Source organism: Athalia rosae, chromosome 3, assembly GCF_917208135.1.
Source record: "Athalia rosae chromosome 3, iyAthRosa1.1, whole genome shotgun sequence".
NCBI classification, from domain to species: Eukaryota; Metazoa; Arthropoda; class Insecta; order Hymenoptera; family Athaliidae; genus Athalia; species Athalia rosae.
Genome location: NC_064028.1, coordinates 25,516,186 through 25,530,711, shown reverse-complemented (window position 1 = coordinate 25,530,711; position 14,526 = coordinate 25,516,186). Strand labels below are relative to the sequence as shown.

Here is a 14,526-nt window from a genome sequence, read left to right as displayed (position 1 = left end):
CCAATGTTTATAGATTTCCACATGCTGGAGGAGCCAGAAGCCGACAAACCTGCATTTTCCCACCAGACGTTGCATCTATTTTCAAATAAATTCGACAAGTAGTTTCGCTGTTGCTCAAATCTATTTTCCATCCCAAAAATTGCATATGCCTGAAGACTGTCGCCTCTGATCCTCTGACTGTTTTCCATCTCGAGACCAAGAGCGCAATTACCTGAATGAAGGAGTAATTATAATGACATCATTAGTATTCGTCAACGTCAGGGTTGTGTTCGACTCGATTGAGAGGAAATGCTCCGATGAAGTGTCAAAGGTGTGTCACGAGTTTTTGATCAGTGAGTTCTTAGATCAGTAAGTTTTGACGTCATGTAGCTAAAGTAGCACGACCTTAGACTTGTTTCCAGATGTTGACCGGATATTTTCTATCTTTGTCTTTCTTTCCTGATTTCTTTTCGATTTTGAGTCAATTTTTCAATTGATCCGCCAATTACTGCATCTCCTGGCCTTCCTGGAGGTGTCCTGTGATCCAGAACCGATGGGACGTCATCCTGGATTTATTCCCGATTTTTTCCCATTTTTTTCCGATTTTTTAAAATATGTTTGAGTTTTAGCGCCGCTGGTCACGTGGCCGCACTCGCCGATACAGCTAGCGCCATGTGGCGGATTTTTCGCGAACTACTAAAACGAGTTGCGGCCAGCGCCATCTTGCGGAATTACGTCGAACTAAAAAAAGATGGCGCCACCCGCGACTAGACCACGTGGTCGAGAAACGAGTGGGGCCCGTCACGAGGCTAGACGTTTCAGTAGTTCACGAAAAATCCGCCACATGGCGCTAGCTGTATCGGCGAGTTTTTAGTTCACCAAAAATCCGCCCATGGCGCTAGCGCGGTCACCTGACCAGACCACGTGACGTCAGAATGGCGGAAAAATTCAAACATAAATGAAAAATATCGGAAAAAATCGGAAAAAAATCCGAAAAAATCGGGAATTAATGTAGGATCACGTACCTTCGGTTCTGGATCACAGGGAACCTCTAGAAAGGCCAGGAGATGCAGTAATTGACAGATCAATCAAAAAATTGATTCAAAATTGAAAAAAACATCAGGAAATGCAGGAAGAAATTGAAAATATTCGGTCAAAATCTGGGAACAAGTCTAAGGTCGTGTTACTTCAGCTGCAGAGCGTCAAAAACTCACAGGACATGGAGGAAGTCCACTTATTCATTCGAAACTAGATAAAACTTGAGAAAGATTCAGGAGAAGAGGGGAAAATAATAAATAATGATGACAAAGCAGTAGTTGTATGTATTTTGATCTTGGAAACTAGAACCTGATTACATAATTGAACAACGACTAAGGGCTATTAAGATATTACAATTTCTTGACTTCTCAAAGCAGTAGAGTGCAGCAAAGTCAATTAATTTGAACAGAGGATTAGTATTACCATCGTTTCTGAGCCTCAAATGTGTGGAAAAGCCGAAACTTAAGGAACTAGAGTTCATTACAACAGGAATGTTTACACTGTGTGATACTCGTGAAGTAAAAAGATCATAATATTTTTCGCGGTTTTCCGTTAATTGAAATATTAATGAATGGCTCAAAAGTGGTCTTCGGAACAAATAAACTTCCCAATAGACGCATACAAAGAAGAGCAGTGTTTAACGGCAAAAGACTGTTCAAACAAATTCCACAGCTTAAGGAATCAATTTAATAACCACAGCACAGTCAACGCGCACAGCGGCAAGCACCGTGTGAACTACGGAGAACCCCACCGATTTCTCTGGAGCAGGTACAAATATTACAATGTTTATAGATTACCGGATGCTGGAGGAGCCAGAAACCTACAAATCTGCATTTTTCATTGAGACGCTGCATCCATATCAAAATAAAACTGACACGTAACTCCGCAGTTGCTTGGATTCCTCGTCCAGGCCCGAAAATTGCAAATACCTGAAGACTGTAGCCTCTGATCCTCTGACTGTCTTCGATTTTGAGACCAAGGATTCAATTACCTGAATAAAGGAGTAATTATAATGACATGTCATCATTACTATTCGCAAACGACAGGGTTGTGTTCATCTTCGATGTAGAGGCTATGCTCCGATAAAACGTAAAAGGTGCGTTACGAGTTTTTGATCAGTAAGTTATCAGATCTGATACCGACCGATGACGATGAATTGTTCGTAGGTAACTTACCCCATGTAGACTTGCGCTGAAATCAACTCGGAAAAATTCCGTGAGATGGCACTAGTTTTTGTAGTTCACGAAAGTCCCGCCGCATAGCGCTAGCTGCATAAAATTTTCGTGATGAAAGATGGATGAAAAGGTCTATTGATAAGAAGTAGTCGAGAAGTACGCAGTCTAGTTCTTTGTTGGATTTCAAACACTGATATCATAGAGTTAAATAGTGCGTTTTAAGTGGTTTCAACTATGCGTTTTAGTTGATTGCAAAAATCAGAACGAATTTAATGATGATTGTTCCCGGATTAACTCTTATAGTTTTTTTCACAGTGGTAAGTTACTACGATCTCACGTGAATCATGAACTTAACCTAATCTTATTATATTATGCATCTTCAGCAAAGGCCAAAAATATAGCCAATCAATAAATATTTACAAACATCGGCATCGCGCATCTTAACAAAATAACCGTCGTTGTTCTTGTCCACAGCTGAGCCCTATTTCGTCAAAGTTTACCGCAGAAGATTGCAAGACGTTGGGATTCAATAAAGCAAATTTGTTGTGCTCTACATGTGACAAGTTTGGCCAATCTAATCTAAGTGATATACAGTTAGTTGCATGGAGTCACTCACGCAATATACTACGGCTGAAAAATTGTAGCTCGCCTGCTCTTTCTGTTTAACAAAACTTTACTATCCATTGGTTTTCCAGTGCTAAATGCAAGGAATGCTGTTTAAAAGATGATGATGATGATGAATCAAGTCTCAGGAGATATCCTAAAGCTATACTTGAAGTTTGTACCTGTAAATTTGGGGCATATCCTCAAATTCAAGGTAACAACGGTTGTCTTTCACATTTACAGAGAATGAGGCAATTTTTAAAGCAAATGTATTTAACAAGTTGACTAGCATAGGTGATTCACAAAAATAGCCTCTGACGCCAAGTAGAAAATGAGCTTAGATGCAGCATTTTAAGGAGTTGGATCTTGGTTTTTTTTAAAATCAACAATTTTCTTGCAAAAAAAACTAACGATGGCTGGACGCTGGCAGCATATATTTTTGAAATTTTTTTCCAATGATCCAAAAACTTTTAGTGATGTACAATGCTTTTATGCTACAACAGTTGTGAACTTTAGGGGAACACGAATCTTGTTACAACCTCAAGAAAATTAAAATTTAATAGTCTACCAATAGCGTTTGTATACGATTAGTGAGATATACAGATATTTCTACCTGGCGGTCGTATACGACTGCAATGGCAGTCAACCTGTTGAAGATAAGATTTCGACATTTCATTTCGATAAATTTGCTCAGTAAATTGCTCTATACCTAGAATGTAGCTATCAGTATTTTTAATTTTAGATAATATCAATTCAAACCAAATGAATAATGAAAATTCATTTTTATGATTAATGATACCTGATTTTCGTAGCATTCATCAAAAGTGATCGACCCAGCAAATTCAAGAATTTGCAGATCAAGTATGTACGTGGATTGGATCCGATCATCAAATTACTTGACATGGATGGAAAGGTGGTGGATAATCTTGACATTCATAAGTGGGATACAGATGAAGTAGACGAATTCTTAGCAACGCATCTTGCTGTGGATACTTAATAGTAAATAGAAATAGCAATTCTACAGTTTCGTCTTCTGAAAATGGATTCTACCAGTAGAATGGATACCACGATGACTTTTTCAAACCATTCCTTCAGTAATAAAACGGTTCAGATGAATAAAGCGAATTTTGTTAATAGTTTAATGAAATCATTGAGATTATTATACAGGTAAAATACGATTCCAAGGATCCTTTTATTTTCAATCCTTGCATCAATAATCATTTTATGCTTAATGCAATGAATGATTATAAATTTCTTTCATCATTTCTGTATGTTAAATTTTTCGCAACTTTGTCAGATGCACCGATTGTAGTTACGTAAATAGCATAACTAAATGAAGACAGGCTGTTAATTTTGTTTTGGATAAAAATTTCATTTTCATCCTCACATTGTCTGATACTGCGGAGAAATCTGGAGAAAAAATCAGTACGTACAGGTTATACTCCATTCCATTGACAGATTCTTCATCTAGTTTTCAAAAGAGAAAATCAGTTGTATTAATTTATAGAGATGCGATAGTCAAAGAACGTTCAATGTAAAATCAACTCAAGGTAATAAGTTTCATTCGATATATTAGGCATTTTTATTTTTTAACGACGCGATCTCCGTGCTTTATTTCCACGAGCACGATAACCTCCACGTCCACGTCCTGGAGTAAGAGGCTTTGCTGCTGGAACTGCTTTTTCTAATTTTTGAGATGCATGAGTTGTATCTGGGCTTGATTCTTTTTCTTCGGTGTTATCTTCTCCGAGTAGATTGCCGATTTCAATGTCAACGTCATTGTCCATATCAGCCCACATTATATCAGCAGATGACTTTCGTTCATCACCTTGTATGAGATCCTCTTCACTCTCAATATCCGCCTCCAACGGATCATATTTTTCGGCCCCGTCAGATGGCTTTACTTGAGATGATGCTGAACTGTCCTCTGTAACACGGGGCTTTTTAGGATCTGAACCCTCCTCGTCTTCTGAGTGAGCTACTTTACGTCTCTTCCAATTTCCTTCATACTCTTCATTGTTTTTCTGGATTTTGGGATCTCTCTGGAATTGAAGAAAATCATTTTTCTGCATTGAGTAGTCACATAATTAATCAGAAACACAGAGAAAACTTTCGATGTAGCTGATGTATAAATAAAAAGTTTGCACATTGAAAAAAGGATTGAATGCAGTATTAAAGTATTTGACAACTTGTGAATTTGAATTTGTGATCAACGTGGGAATAAGCATACCTCAATATCATTTGTAGATTTAGCCTCGCCGCTTTGTAATTTGGAAATTTGTGACTCAATTTCCAGTACAAAATTGCGATAATGAGTGATCCCTCGTAGATGAGCAGTCATATCATCGGATGTAAGCATAAAACGACGACACTTTGCACAATGATATCCACTAACTTCTTTTACCATAGACTTTCCTGCGAATGTTAATCACATGATACTACATCAGAGCTTTGAATATTGGTATATACTATAGCTATGTATAAGTTACTTCATCAATTATTGGTAAACTATGTGGCGGGAAATTTCGATTTCTTTGTGTCTTTTGATCTTGTATGTATGCACTTTTCGTGATGTGTGGTAAATGTCTTAAGACATGAAACTTCACCTACTGATAAGTCTTGCCTTTATGAAAAACATATTGATCAATTTCCTAAGCTTGTAGTTTCAGGGGCATTACCCAATACATATTTTGTTATTTAGAGGGTTAATTGATCAAATAACTCTAAAAACAATAAGTTATCTGAAGGTATTATAGGAACTGATTATCGCGTTTTTTGTAAATTGTAAGTGCTTGAGCCTTTATTACTTGGTAGAGTGCAATTTAAAGCACAAGATATCAGATCTCACAGCTAGACGAATGAAAAACAGCTCGATTTGGGATCGCTTAGCGACGGTTTCACCTGTCCATAAGTATTATTATATGCTCACCAACTGCTATTTGATTGGTGCGGCATTGTTTAAATGGGGGTATTTTGTATCTTGGGTCAGCAGGGTTGTCGACAAAGTCAGTCAGGAATTCAGTACTTTCGGGTAGTTGCTCCTCTTTGTCGACCTTAACTTCTATATTCAGAATATCTTCTTCATCTTCAACCGTAGAGACCTCAGATTCCCCTTTTGCTAGTTTTTCTGTAAATTTGTAAACAGTTGGATAGCTATTAAACATCGATTGAGGTATAACTTTACCTTAATTATCTGCTAATAAATACTTGAATATTTCATCCTGTGCAAACTACATTGTAATTACTTTGACAAAGAAAATCAGAGTGTGTCCTAAGTACAGCATGTCCGTTTAGTTTAGACAATATATGAAGCATGAAAGTTGAAACTACCTTACATTGGATTGTTTAGAATTGGGACACTAGTGATAGAAATATCAAACTGTCACCAAGCTGAAAAAACAAGCTTTATATTACCCTTCTTATTTTTTCGTTGTCCTTCGACTTGCGCTAAAGATTTCATGTGTATGGGTGTAAGACAATGTTCATCAAATTCTATGCGTGACGGAAACTCCTTGGCACATTCCAAACATCGAGGATGTAAGAATGTCTTGAGTTGCTGGTGCTTATCACTCTTGCGATGAATCGATAATGTACCATAAAAGTTGAGATCACACATTGTACAATATTCTCGAACATTAAGATCAACGGAAACCTGGAAAACAAGAGTTGAACCGACTTAAGGTTGACTTGATATGGTGGCTTAAACAACAACTTTTTATAAATTTGGAGTTTCAGCATTGTCTAACATACGGCGTGCTTCAACAGAGGAGACCTCTATATTCGTTTCTAATTCTTGGGTTGACATCTTTTACTCTCGAGCATTCGCTAACTACATGTTTTTAACCATTTGGCCGCAGTGAAACCTTTTCGCGACTTCCCCACTAATTTTGTTTCATTTGGATCAAAGATAATATACGCGAAAGTGGATTCCAGTGAGATGGCTAAAGTATGTCTGAGATGCCTTGAAAGATGAAGTTAGTTTTAGATAGAAAAAAAAAAGTATTCCCAATAGCTTCGTTTAGACACAAGGAGATTGGCACTGGAGGTCTTTTGGACCAAAGATTTCCTCGTTTTTCTCACTGACTGTGAGATTAGATGACAAACTAAAAGAACTGTTTTTTTTTTCTTCTTTGTCAATTTTTTCTCTAATCTAGGAAGAATTCATTTAGGGATCGAGATACAAAAAATTCTTGCTGATATTGCTGAAACGGGAATGGCAGAGCCATGTTTTGAAGCCTGAGTGAGCAAAAAGCAGGTTTGGTGTTCGATTAGAACATGAAATTTGAGAAACGTCGTTCTTTGGCCCACCTTGTCAAATTACTGTTAAAAATTTGAAGAAATCTCTGAACAAAGTATTCTCTTTATAGATATTGCTCGCAGTATACTTGTTGGAGACTGATCCATTTTTGTCACATTACCTTTTTACCACGACGTTTTGAGTTGTTCAAACTAAGTTCACGTTGTTCCTCGGCTACGCGTAGTTCGTGTCTCATCAAATCAACCTTCAGTTTATAGGACTCGTCCAGTTTATCCATCATCAACTGATGTGCACGACCGCGAAGGTGATTTTCAAAAGACTGAAATTAAACAATATTCATATACATGAGTTGGAAAATTGAAGATATAAACTATAGAAGAATAAAGAAACACTGGCGCGTCAAGCACATTATTCATGCGATGCCAATGTTTAGAAATTATAGACATACTCACGTAACCATCCCACATATGTTTATTGCAGACATGACAGAACATGCGATTCATGGGAACATCAGCGTAAAGGCTTTCCGCATGACGGATTTCAGATTTCCTATTGGCTATTTTTCCTTCCTTGTCATTATTTGTCATTGACGTATCATTAACTTTGTTATTATCTTTAGCTTCTCCTGTAGTTTCGAGAGCAGAAATATTTTCATCCTTAGGTGGATTTAATGAATTTTCAGACTTAATAGGTGGAGTAACTTCTTCGTTTTTCTCATCTTTCCAATCACGTTTTTTGCTTTCAATTTCTTCGATATCTCCATTACTGTCAAAAAAAGCATTTCATAATCAATGTTACATATTTATAGGAATATGTTCAGCTGACTATTTGATGATGAAAACGACGAGAAAGTTAGAGGATGTATCAATGTATCATCATTTGGAACATCTTGAATTACAAACATAGGTGAAATTATCGTTGCTTTCTTTCAACCTAATTGTGTTTGGTCTAATAGTTTTATTCAGTTTTGCATTGAAGAGGCACGGCTTCTTACAACTGTGACTTTCAAATTTGAGACAATGTAAGAGCGCTTAGAGATATTGTAGAGAGCTTGTCATAAAGTAGAGCAAACTGCCACATGGAATACAAGGAATGAAAAACGTCAGATCAACAGTATCAATATGTTTTTGGATCAAAAATTTTATCTTGAACCCTTAGCATGATAGGTTACATACACACTGTTGTTATGCATTGTTTTGCACAACATTAACTATAGTGATATACACTAGCAAAATGCAGAACTTTGTTACAGTCTATACATGGTAGTGAAGTTTCATTCTTCATTTTATTGTTGGTTAGTATGGTGTTTCAAGTAAATGTTTAATCAGGACGATAAAATGAGCCAAAGTTATAGTCACATAAATGGATTGTTTTATTTTGTGGCAAACAGGTAAAAAGTTCAAGGAATCAGCATTTGAAACTTGAAATATAATCAACTAAGAATCACTTTGGATAGATGCGGAAGAAATGATAGTTGAAGTAAGAATAAATTTCTATTTCGGCAAATCAAGGATTTCTATTAGATGAGGTTGGCCCTTAGCACCATTCTATTTGAGTTAGAATTCATCTCGATTATTAGTTAACAAGGTTCAGACTTCATATAATTTTAATTCGAATACACACACCATCGATCGAACCATGCTGCCAAAAACTATCGAATTGACTCGAAAGTTGAGATCTTGGAAAGAACTGAACTATATTTCAGAAATGTCCTTGTTTAATGTTGATACTTGTAATTAAGAGTAAAAAATAACTTCAATAAATCACCAGCCATCGATTTCCCAGAGAAAGAAAATCATAGTTCAATTCGAGTGAGCAACTCTTGAGGAACGGTTGGTCATCCGACGAAATTCAATGATATGAACTAAATCCTGGGTACGTAAAGATTGGGCATATTTGCGGAGAATATTCAGGTAAAACAAAGATAGAGCACAGGTATGGTTAAACGGGAAGTCATCGTTATGAATTTGATATATTCGTCAGTAGCAGATATAGCTAACTTGAATTCTTTGAAAATTCAAAGTGTCTGTGATGCCACAATTGTGTTTTTATTATGGATCCAACAGAAGAAACAGTCTTTCGACTAACATAAAGTAGCCAATAGAGGATGTAGACCACCAGTCAAGTTGTTGAAGAAACACCAATATTGATGATAGATAGCATTGACTGAAGACTGAGGAAGCTATTCGCAATCACCAACTTCTTACCTTTTGGAATCGGATGTAACTGCTTTTTCATTATCAGAAGTCTTAACATCCTGTGGTTCCTTTCTGATAGTGGCAGTCTGATTATACTTAGAGGCAGGAATTGGTTTAGAAGATTTATCGTTGCGATGCTGAATTTGGTTTCCATTCAGACGTTGATTACCAGACTGGACTGCACGATATTGTTGCACAGATGGACCACGTCGCCCAGCCGGGGCATCTCGGGCTCGAGAGCCCATCTAATCATGTAGGTCAAATGACCAAACTCATAAGAAGTTTCTAATTGATCTGAATATTCATCTTGAATCGAATTTGATATTTACAGCCAGAGAAATATGATGTTAGGACAGGGCACAGGGCAGAAAATGCATGCCCATGTATCAAGTGGGTAGAGTGCAATAACATAAACCAATCAGAAAATATTCAATGTTTTCAGTTGAAACATATAGATAGATGATAAGGAGAATCAATGTTTACAAACATTAATATTCAACTCTATTGGAGAACTATTTCAACTTCGTGTGGTATGACAAAAGCAGATGCCGTTTGACCAAGAAACAAGTTTTGCTGGTATGGTGATAAGCAATTTCTTTAGATTCAGAAATGACTAAGAGTAATGCCCACCAAATAGCATACACAGATGAACGAGACAAATGAACGAACAGTTCATTTTTCCGTCAGATTTTCATCAAAAGTTGTAGCCTCAGATACCGGTCAAACAGATTGTGGAACGAAAAATTTTTGATAATCTCTTCACGTTGTTACAATGAAGAATTTCTCAATAGTGGTATACTCGAAGTAAAACAGTCAAAAATCAGTGTCCACTCTACTACATACCTTGTAAGACTCTGACCGACGATTCTCTACAGGACGACGCATCGGACGTTCATTGAACCGTCCAAGTCCAAAGGGTTGAGGATTTCGAAAATTTGGGCCTGGACCGCCAAAGTTGTTTCCGAGACTGAGTAACGAGGGTACCTATCATATATGGTAATTTTATTATTCTATCGGACCTAATTAACCTCTATGTGTTGAATGATTTACTTTTCCGTGATGGTTAAAGATTACCACAATAGATAGCAGAAGCCTTCAAGGTAAAAGAAATTCAGAGATTGTAGCGTTGTCTTGCACTTCATGAAATGAACTAAAACATTTGACAAAGGATTACTTGTGGTTGTACTTCTTGTTGGCTTCTGAGTAAATTGGTGATGAGATTGCTGGCTATAGCAAGCTGTGCCTGGGGCGATGCCATTGCAAGGTTGTTATTTGGAGTAGGCAGGATTCCACGCCCAGGCATCATGCCTCCCTCCCAAGGGTTCACTCCACCTCCAGTATTTACCGCATTCCTATGAAATCCACGGTTTCTGAAAGAGTTTCTCTTTGATCCCCGATCAAACGACATGCCGACTGAAACAAAAGATGAGTCTCAACATTTTTTTTGCCAATCCATGAATGATCAATCAGCTAACAATTGTTTTACAAAATCATTGTATTCAGATGAGAAATTCTGGGATTGGGTATAAGTATAGCCTCTAAAAATTGAATAAAATCTGATATTTGATGTATCCAATGACAAGTATCCAAATAAAAATCACCTAAAAACTTGTAGATGTCAACAGAGATTGTCAACAGCAATTGGAATTATTTGGTACTTTTCAAATGGACTGCTGCCTCCGAAATCATTGGTTATGGGATGACATTTAATACTGTTCACATATTATCTTAATGACGTCGCAATTCATTTTACAGTGAATTAAAGGTATGTGATGACCGTGAGCCAAGTAAAAGAAAATGATAAATGATTTTAACAAATCATTGCCATGAAGTTTGACCATAATCGCCATAAGACACCGATTCATACACCGAAGAGATACGTATAAAAAAGAATATGGTAGTTTAGGAAAAGAACAGAATAGAGTCTTATATTGGGTAGTTACTTCGCTAAAAATTCTTTTTTCAACTCACTACGATTCCAAGACAGTAAGTAACACAACACAATATATCTATGACACAACAGAATCACGGTTAGTACCCTATCTATTCTCAATGGTAGATCTTGGTGACTAAAGTTTGTAACTTGTGATGACTTGTGAGGAAAGATGGACGACAGGCAAACCGTCGACCAAGCGACGACTGAAGTCACTGAAGTCAACGGGCAAACGTTCTTCTTTCCATCGCAACGCTTCCAGTTAGATTCGACAGGTGTATTCTTTGATGAATCTGAAGTGATCAGTGATCCAACTGAACACCACCTTTGACATAACCCACACGACTTTCAGACGTAGATGTCGCCTTTCCGGCTAAGGGCGAACTCATAGGCGAACTTCTATAGTCCGGGAGCCAGTGACAGTTTTCAATGTGTTATTTGATACAGCTTGGTTCATCTTTTAATCTGTCGTAATGATATAGCCTATCAACAAAAACCACTTCTGCCACCTCATTCGCAGGACAACGCTTATCAGCAGCTTATCAGTGTTGTTAAGAACAACCTCCTGCCGAGGCCAGGTTCCGACAAATAGCTGGCAGCAAAAGTTTTTCTGCCTTCTTGATTAACAAGCTACCGGTAAAAAAAATTCAGCTTTTATCATTTAAGTAATCTTTTTTTTTTTTTTCAACATCTTTATGGGTTGTGGCAGGAGTACGTAGTACATACGTACATACGTACATACGTACATACGTACGTATTGTTCTACGAGACAGGTTGCAGGTGATTTTTTTCATAACTGATATGTCATTAAACAATAGGTGAAGTTTCAGCTTTTATCATCTTTGTCATTTTCTTGGTTTTTTTACAACAACATTGATAAGCTGCTGATAAGCGTTGTCCACCGAATGAAGTGGCAGGAGTTGATTTTATGTCAAGGATGCGTTAATATGACACGAAAATAATTAAATTATTCTTTATCAAATGTGGCAACAAAAAATGTCGCTGGCTCCCGAACTATGAGGATTCAACGCGCTATAGACACGCACGGTATCCTTTCTAACCTCATTTTCATGATAAAAAAAAAAGAAGCCTGTAAACCATGTCGGGTGCCGAAGAATCTTCAACGAAAATCCAGTTTAGAAAAAAAAATGTCAAGTCGTTGAGAAAGAGAGCTGGATCATCGGAAAATGATGATAGTGACGAAAAAACTAGCTCTATCAGGTAAGAGCAACCGTTCTCTTATATTCTTCACCATCAACCCTCGTATTTTGCAACTGATTTTTGATTTTTCAAAAAATCTCAATGTAAATTTCACTTATAGGGAACGATTGAGAGAAATGAAAACTCTACAGAAATTTCGTCACCGTCCCCATGGAGTTAATATTGCGGGTCTTGCACTTGGTGAAAAAATTACCGCTAATGCAACGGTAATGAAAAATACTAATTCAGAGTAATAAAATCGTGGAATCTTGAGACAGCTTTCATAGAAAAATTGTGTAGTTTAAAATATCACTCGATTGAATCTGGGATCAATTTCTTTTTTGTTCAAAATTGGTTACTCCGTGTCATTTCAGTCAGATCCCTTCAACGTTAAGAATGGAGGAATGGTGAACATGGCCGCACTCAAAAATACAAAGCTCAAGCAAGCCAATGACGCTTATGATACAGGAATTGGGACACAATTTAGTGCTGAAACTAATAAACGAGATGAAGATGAAGAAATGTAAGAAAACTAGGTTCATTTGCAGCATTATCTCTGTATAATTTAATCTAAGTGTCTGCTAGACTATGATTATGATAGTTTTTTTAGATTGATAAACCAAACAGATCACCTATTTGTGTGATATTAATCGATTATCTGGTTGATATAGGATGAAGTACATCGAAGAACAGCTGTCAAAACGCAAAAATAAAAGCAGTGGAACGAGTAATGCCGAAGGAAATGGAGGTGAAGGAAGTTACTGCTCGCCGGAAGAAGCGGCCCTTCAAGCAGTTCCAGAACATTTGCGTCAAAGTTCAGCCAACACAAGCGAAGAAATGCTTTCAAATCAGATGCTTTCTGGTATACCAGAAGTTGATCTAGGTATCGAGTAAGTATCACAACTTTTAAAAACAAATTGGATTGATGATGGATTTTTACGTTGACTTGAGTGAATTATATAATAGGGTGAATCTAAGACTAGAGAATGACCACATTAAGTCCGAATCATTAATACGTTTAAACTAGCACTTCCATTTTAAATCACCGTTCATTTTTCAGGGCTAAAATTCGCAACATAGAAGCCACTGAAGAAGCAAAATTAAAACTGTTGTGGGAAAGGCACAGAAAAAAAGACGGCCCTTCTCAATTCGTACCAACAAACATGGCGGTTAACTTTGTGCAACATAATCGATGTGAGCATTTTTTCTTAACCTTCATCGAAAAGTTGATGCTACCTACATGTCGGAAATATATTCTTGTAGAAATAATTCAGCAATTTTTAAATCTGTCATAACGGTAATTTTCAATATAATTCACAGTCAACATTGAAGATGCAGATGCACAAAAGAGTAAGCGAGATGCTGAAGAAAGAAGACGACTCAATGCCCGAAACAACGATGCTAAAGAGAAACGAAAAGACAATGGAGAAAAAGCAACAGATGATTATCATTACGAACGATTCAAGAAACAGTTTCGTAGATTCTAGGAGGCTATATGTGATGTATTTTGTGTATATTTGAGCAATAATGAATGTCAAACTTCTGGTCGAGTGTAAAATAATCAAACTTAGCATCATTGTTTTAATAATGAATGCTCAAATTGTATGATATACATACATTAATGACAGAAGTCAAACCAAACTATGTATGAAACCATTCAATATGAGCCGGTCGTTTTTAACAACTGTAAGCTGTGATTGTGATGGTATGATCATCATGGTATAATTATTAGAGAGAAACATAATAAGTTGGCACGACTAGACGCTCGGATTGGGCTGCGATCATGCGATTATACGGTAGTTGTAGTCGGTATTCTAGCGCGCGACGTTTGGACATAATGTCATCTGCTTCACTATTTGATAAATGAGTTCATCTACCACTCAGCTGGTGAATTTATTTTGACTTGTGGTTAATGCCCAGAAAAACATGTGAAAGTGATTCGGTTTTAGGATGCGATTTGTAAGTTCTGTTAACTTTTAATCTGCCTTCGTGTTTATTACACTTTTCGTCACTGGACGTCTTAAGAGCATATTATGTGTATAATGAATTTTAAGTATCCCATTCATACTCCACACAAACTGACTCCGGTAATCATTGAAAAAACCTAGATCCGTGGATCCTTCTGAAGATAATTTGAATAAT

The 14,526-nt window shown here is 36.9% G+C and overlaps 4 protein-coding genes across 10 annotated transcripts; 3 read left to right on the top strand and 1 right to left on the bottom strand.

Moving 5' to 3' along the window:
• The first annotated feature begins 1,588 nt into the window (after nt 1-1,588).
• LOC125500370 lies at nt 1,589-2,451 on the top strand. Its single transcript, XM_048653187.1, has 2 exons — nt 1,589-1,785; nt 1,907-2,451. Exons 1-2 carry the CDS (start codon nt 1,589-1,591, stop codon nt 2,010-2,012), a joined length of 303 nt encoding a protein of 100 aa, XP_048509144.1. The 3' UTR covers nt 2,013-2,451.
• On the top strand, nt 2,328-3,931 carry LOC105686856 (selenoprotein F). Its single transcript, XM_012402029.3, has 4 exons — nt 2,328-2,509; nt 2,667-2,785; nt 2,888-3,009; nt 3,608-3,931. The coding sequence occupies exons 1-4, from the start codon at nt 2,465-2,467 to the stop codon at nt 3,790-3,792; spliced, it is 471 nt and encodes a 156-aa protein (XP_012257452.1). The 5' UTR covers nt 2,328-2,464; the 3' UTR covers nt 3,793-3,931.
• Nucleotides 3,932-4,349: 418 nt separating this feature from the next.
• LOC105686851 (zinc finger protein on ecdysone puffs) lies at nt 4,350-11,428 on the bottom strand. Of its 5 annotated transcripts, none has more exons than XM_012402022.3 (10): nt 11,290-11,428; nt 10,426-10,664; nt 10,095-10,235; nt 9,261-9,496; nt 7,506-7,818; nt 7,214-7,372; nt 6,210-6,447; nt 5,725-5,922; nt 5,026-5,210; nt 4,350-4,837 (listed from the first exon to the last, which is right to left on the bottom strand). In XM_012402022.3, the coding sequence occupies exons 2-10, from the start codon at nt 10,657-10,659 to the stop codon at nt 4,385-4,387; spliced, it is 2,157 nt and encodes a 718-aa protein (XP_012257445.2). In that variant the 5' UTR covers nt 10,660-10,664; nt 11,290-11,428; the 3' UTR covers nt 4,350-4,384. The 5 variants fall into 5 exon arrangements, with proteins under 5 accessions (XP_012257445.2, XP_012257444.2, XP_020708476.2 ...); XM_012402021.3 differs by having other exon boundaries at nt 11,223-11,356; XM_020852817.2 differs by having other exon boundaries at nt 11,195-11,332.
• Nucleotides 11,100-14,413, top strand: LOC105686854 (telomere length and silencing protein 1 homolog). 3 transcript variants are annotated; one of them, XM_048653186.1, is made up of 7 exons: nt 11,100-11,237; nt 12,271-12,405; nt 12,506-12,611; nt 12,759-12,907; nt 13,056-13,274; nt 13,445-13,578; nt 13,705-14,413. In XM_048653186.1, exons 2-7 carry the CDS (start codon nt 12,284-12,286, stop codon nt 13,869-13,871), a joined length of 897 nt encoding a protein of 298 aa, XP_048509143.1. In that variant the 5' UTR covers nt 11,100-11,237; nt 12,271-12,283; the 3' UTR covers nt 13,872-14,413. The 3 variants fall into 3 exon arrangements, with proteins under 3 accessions (XP_048509143.1, XP_020708480.2, XP_012257450.2); XM_020852821.2 differs by lacking the exon at nt 11,100-11,237 and adding an exon at nt 11,517-11,654; XM_012402027.3 differs by lacking the exon at nt 11,100-11,237 and adding an exon at nt 11,679-11,820 and having other exon boundaries at nt 12,121-12,405.
• The last annotated feature ends 113 nt before the right edge of the window (nt 14,414-14,526 follow it).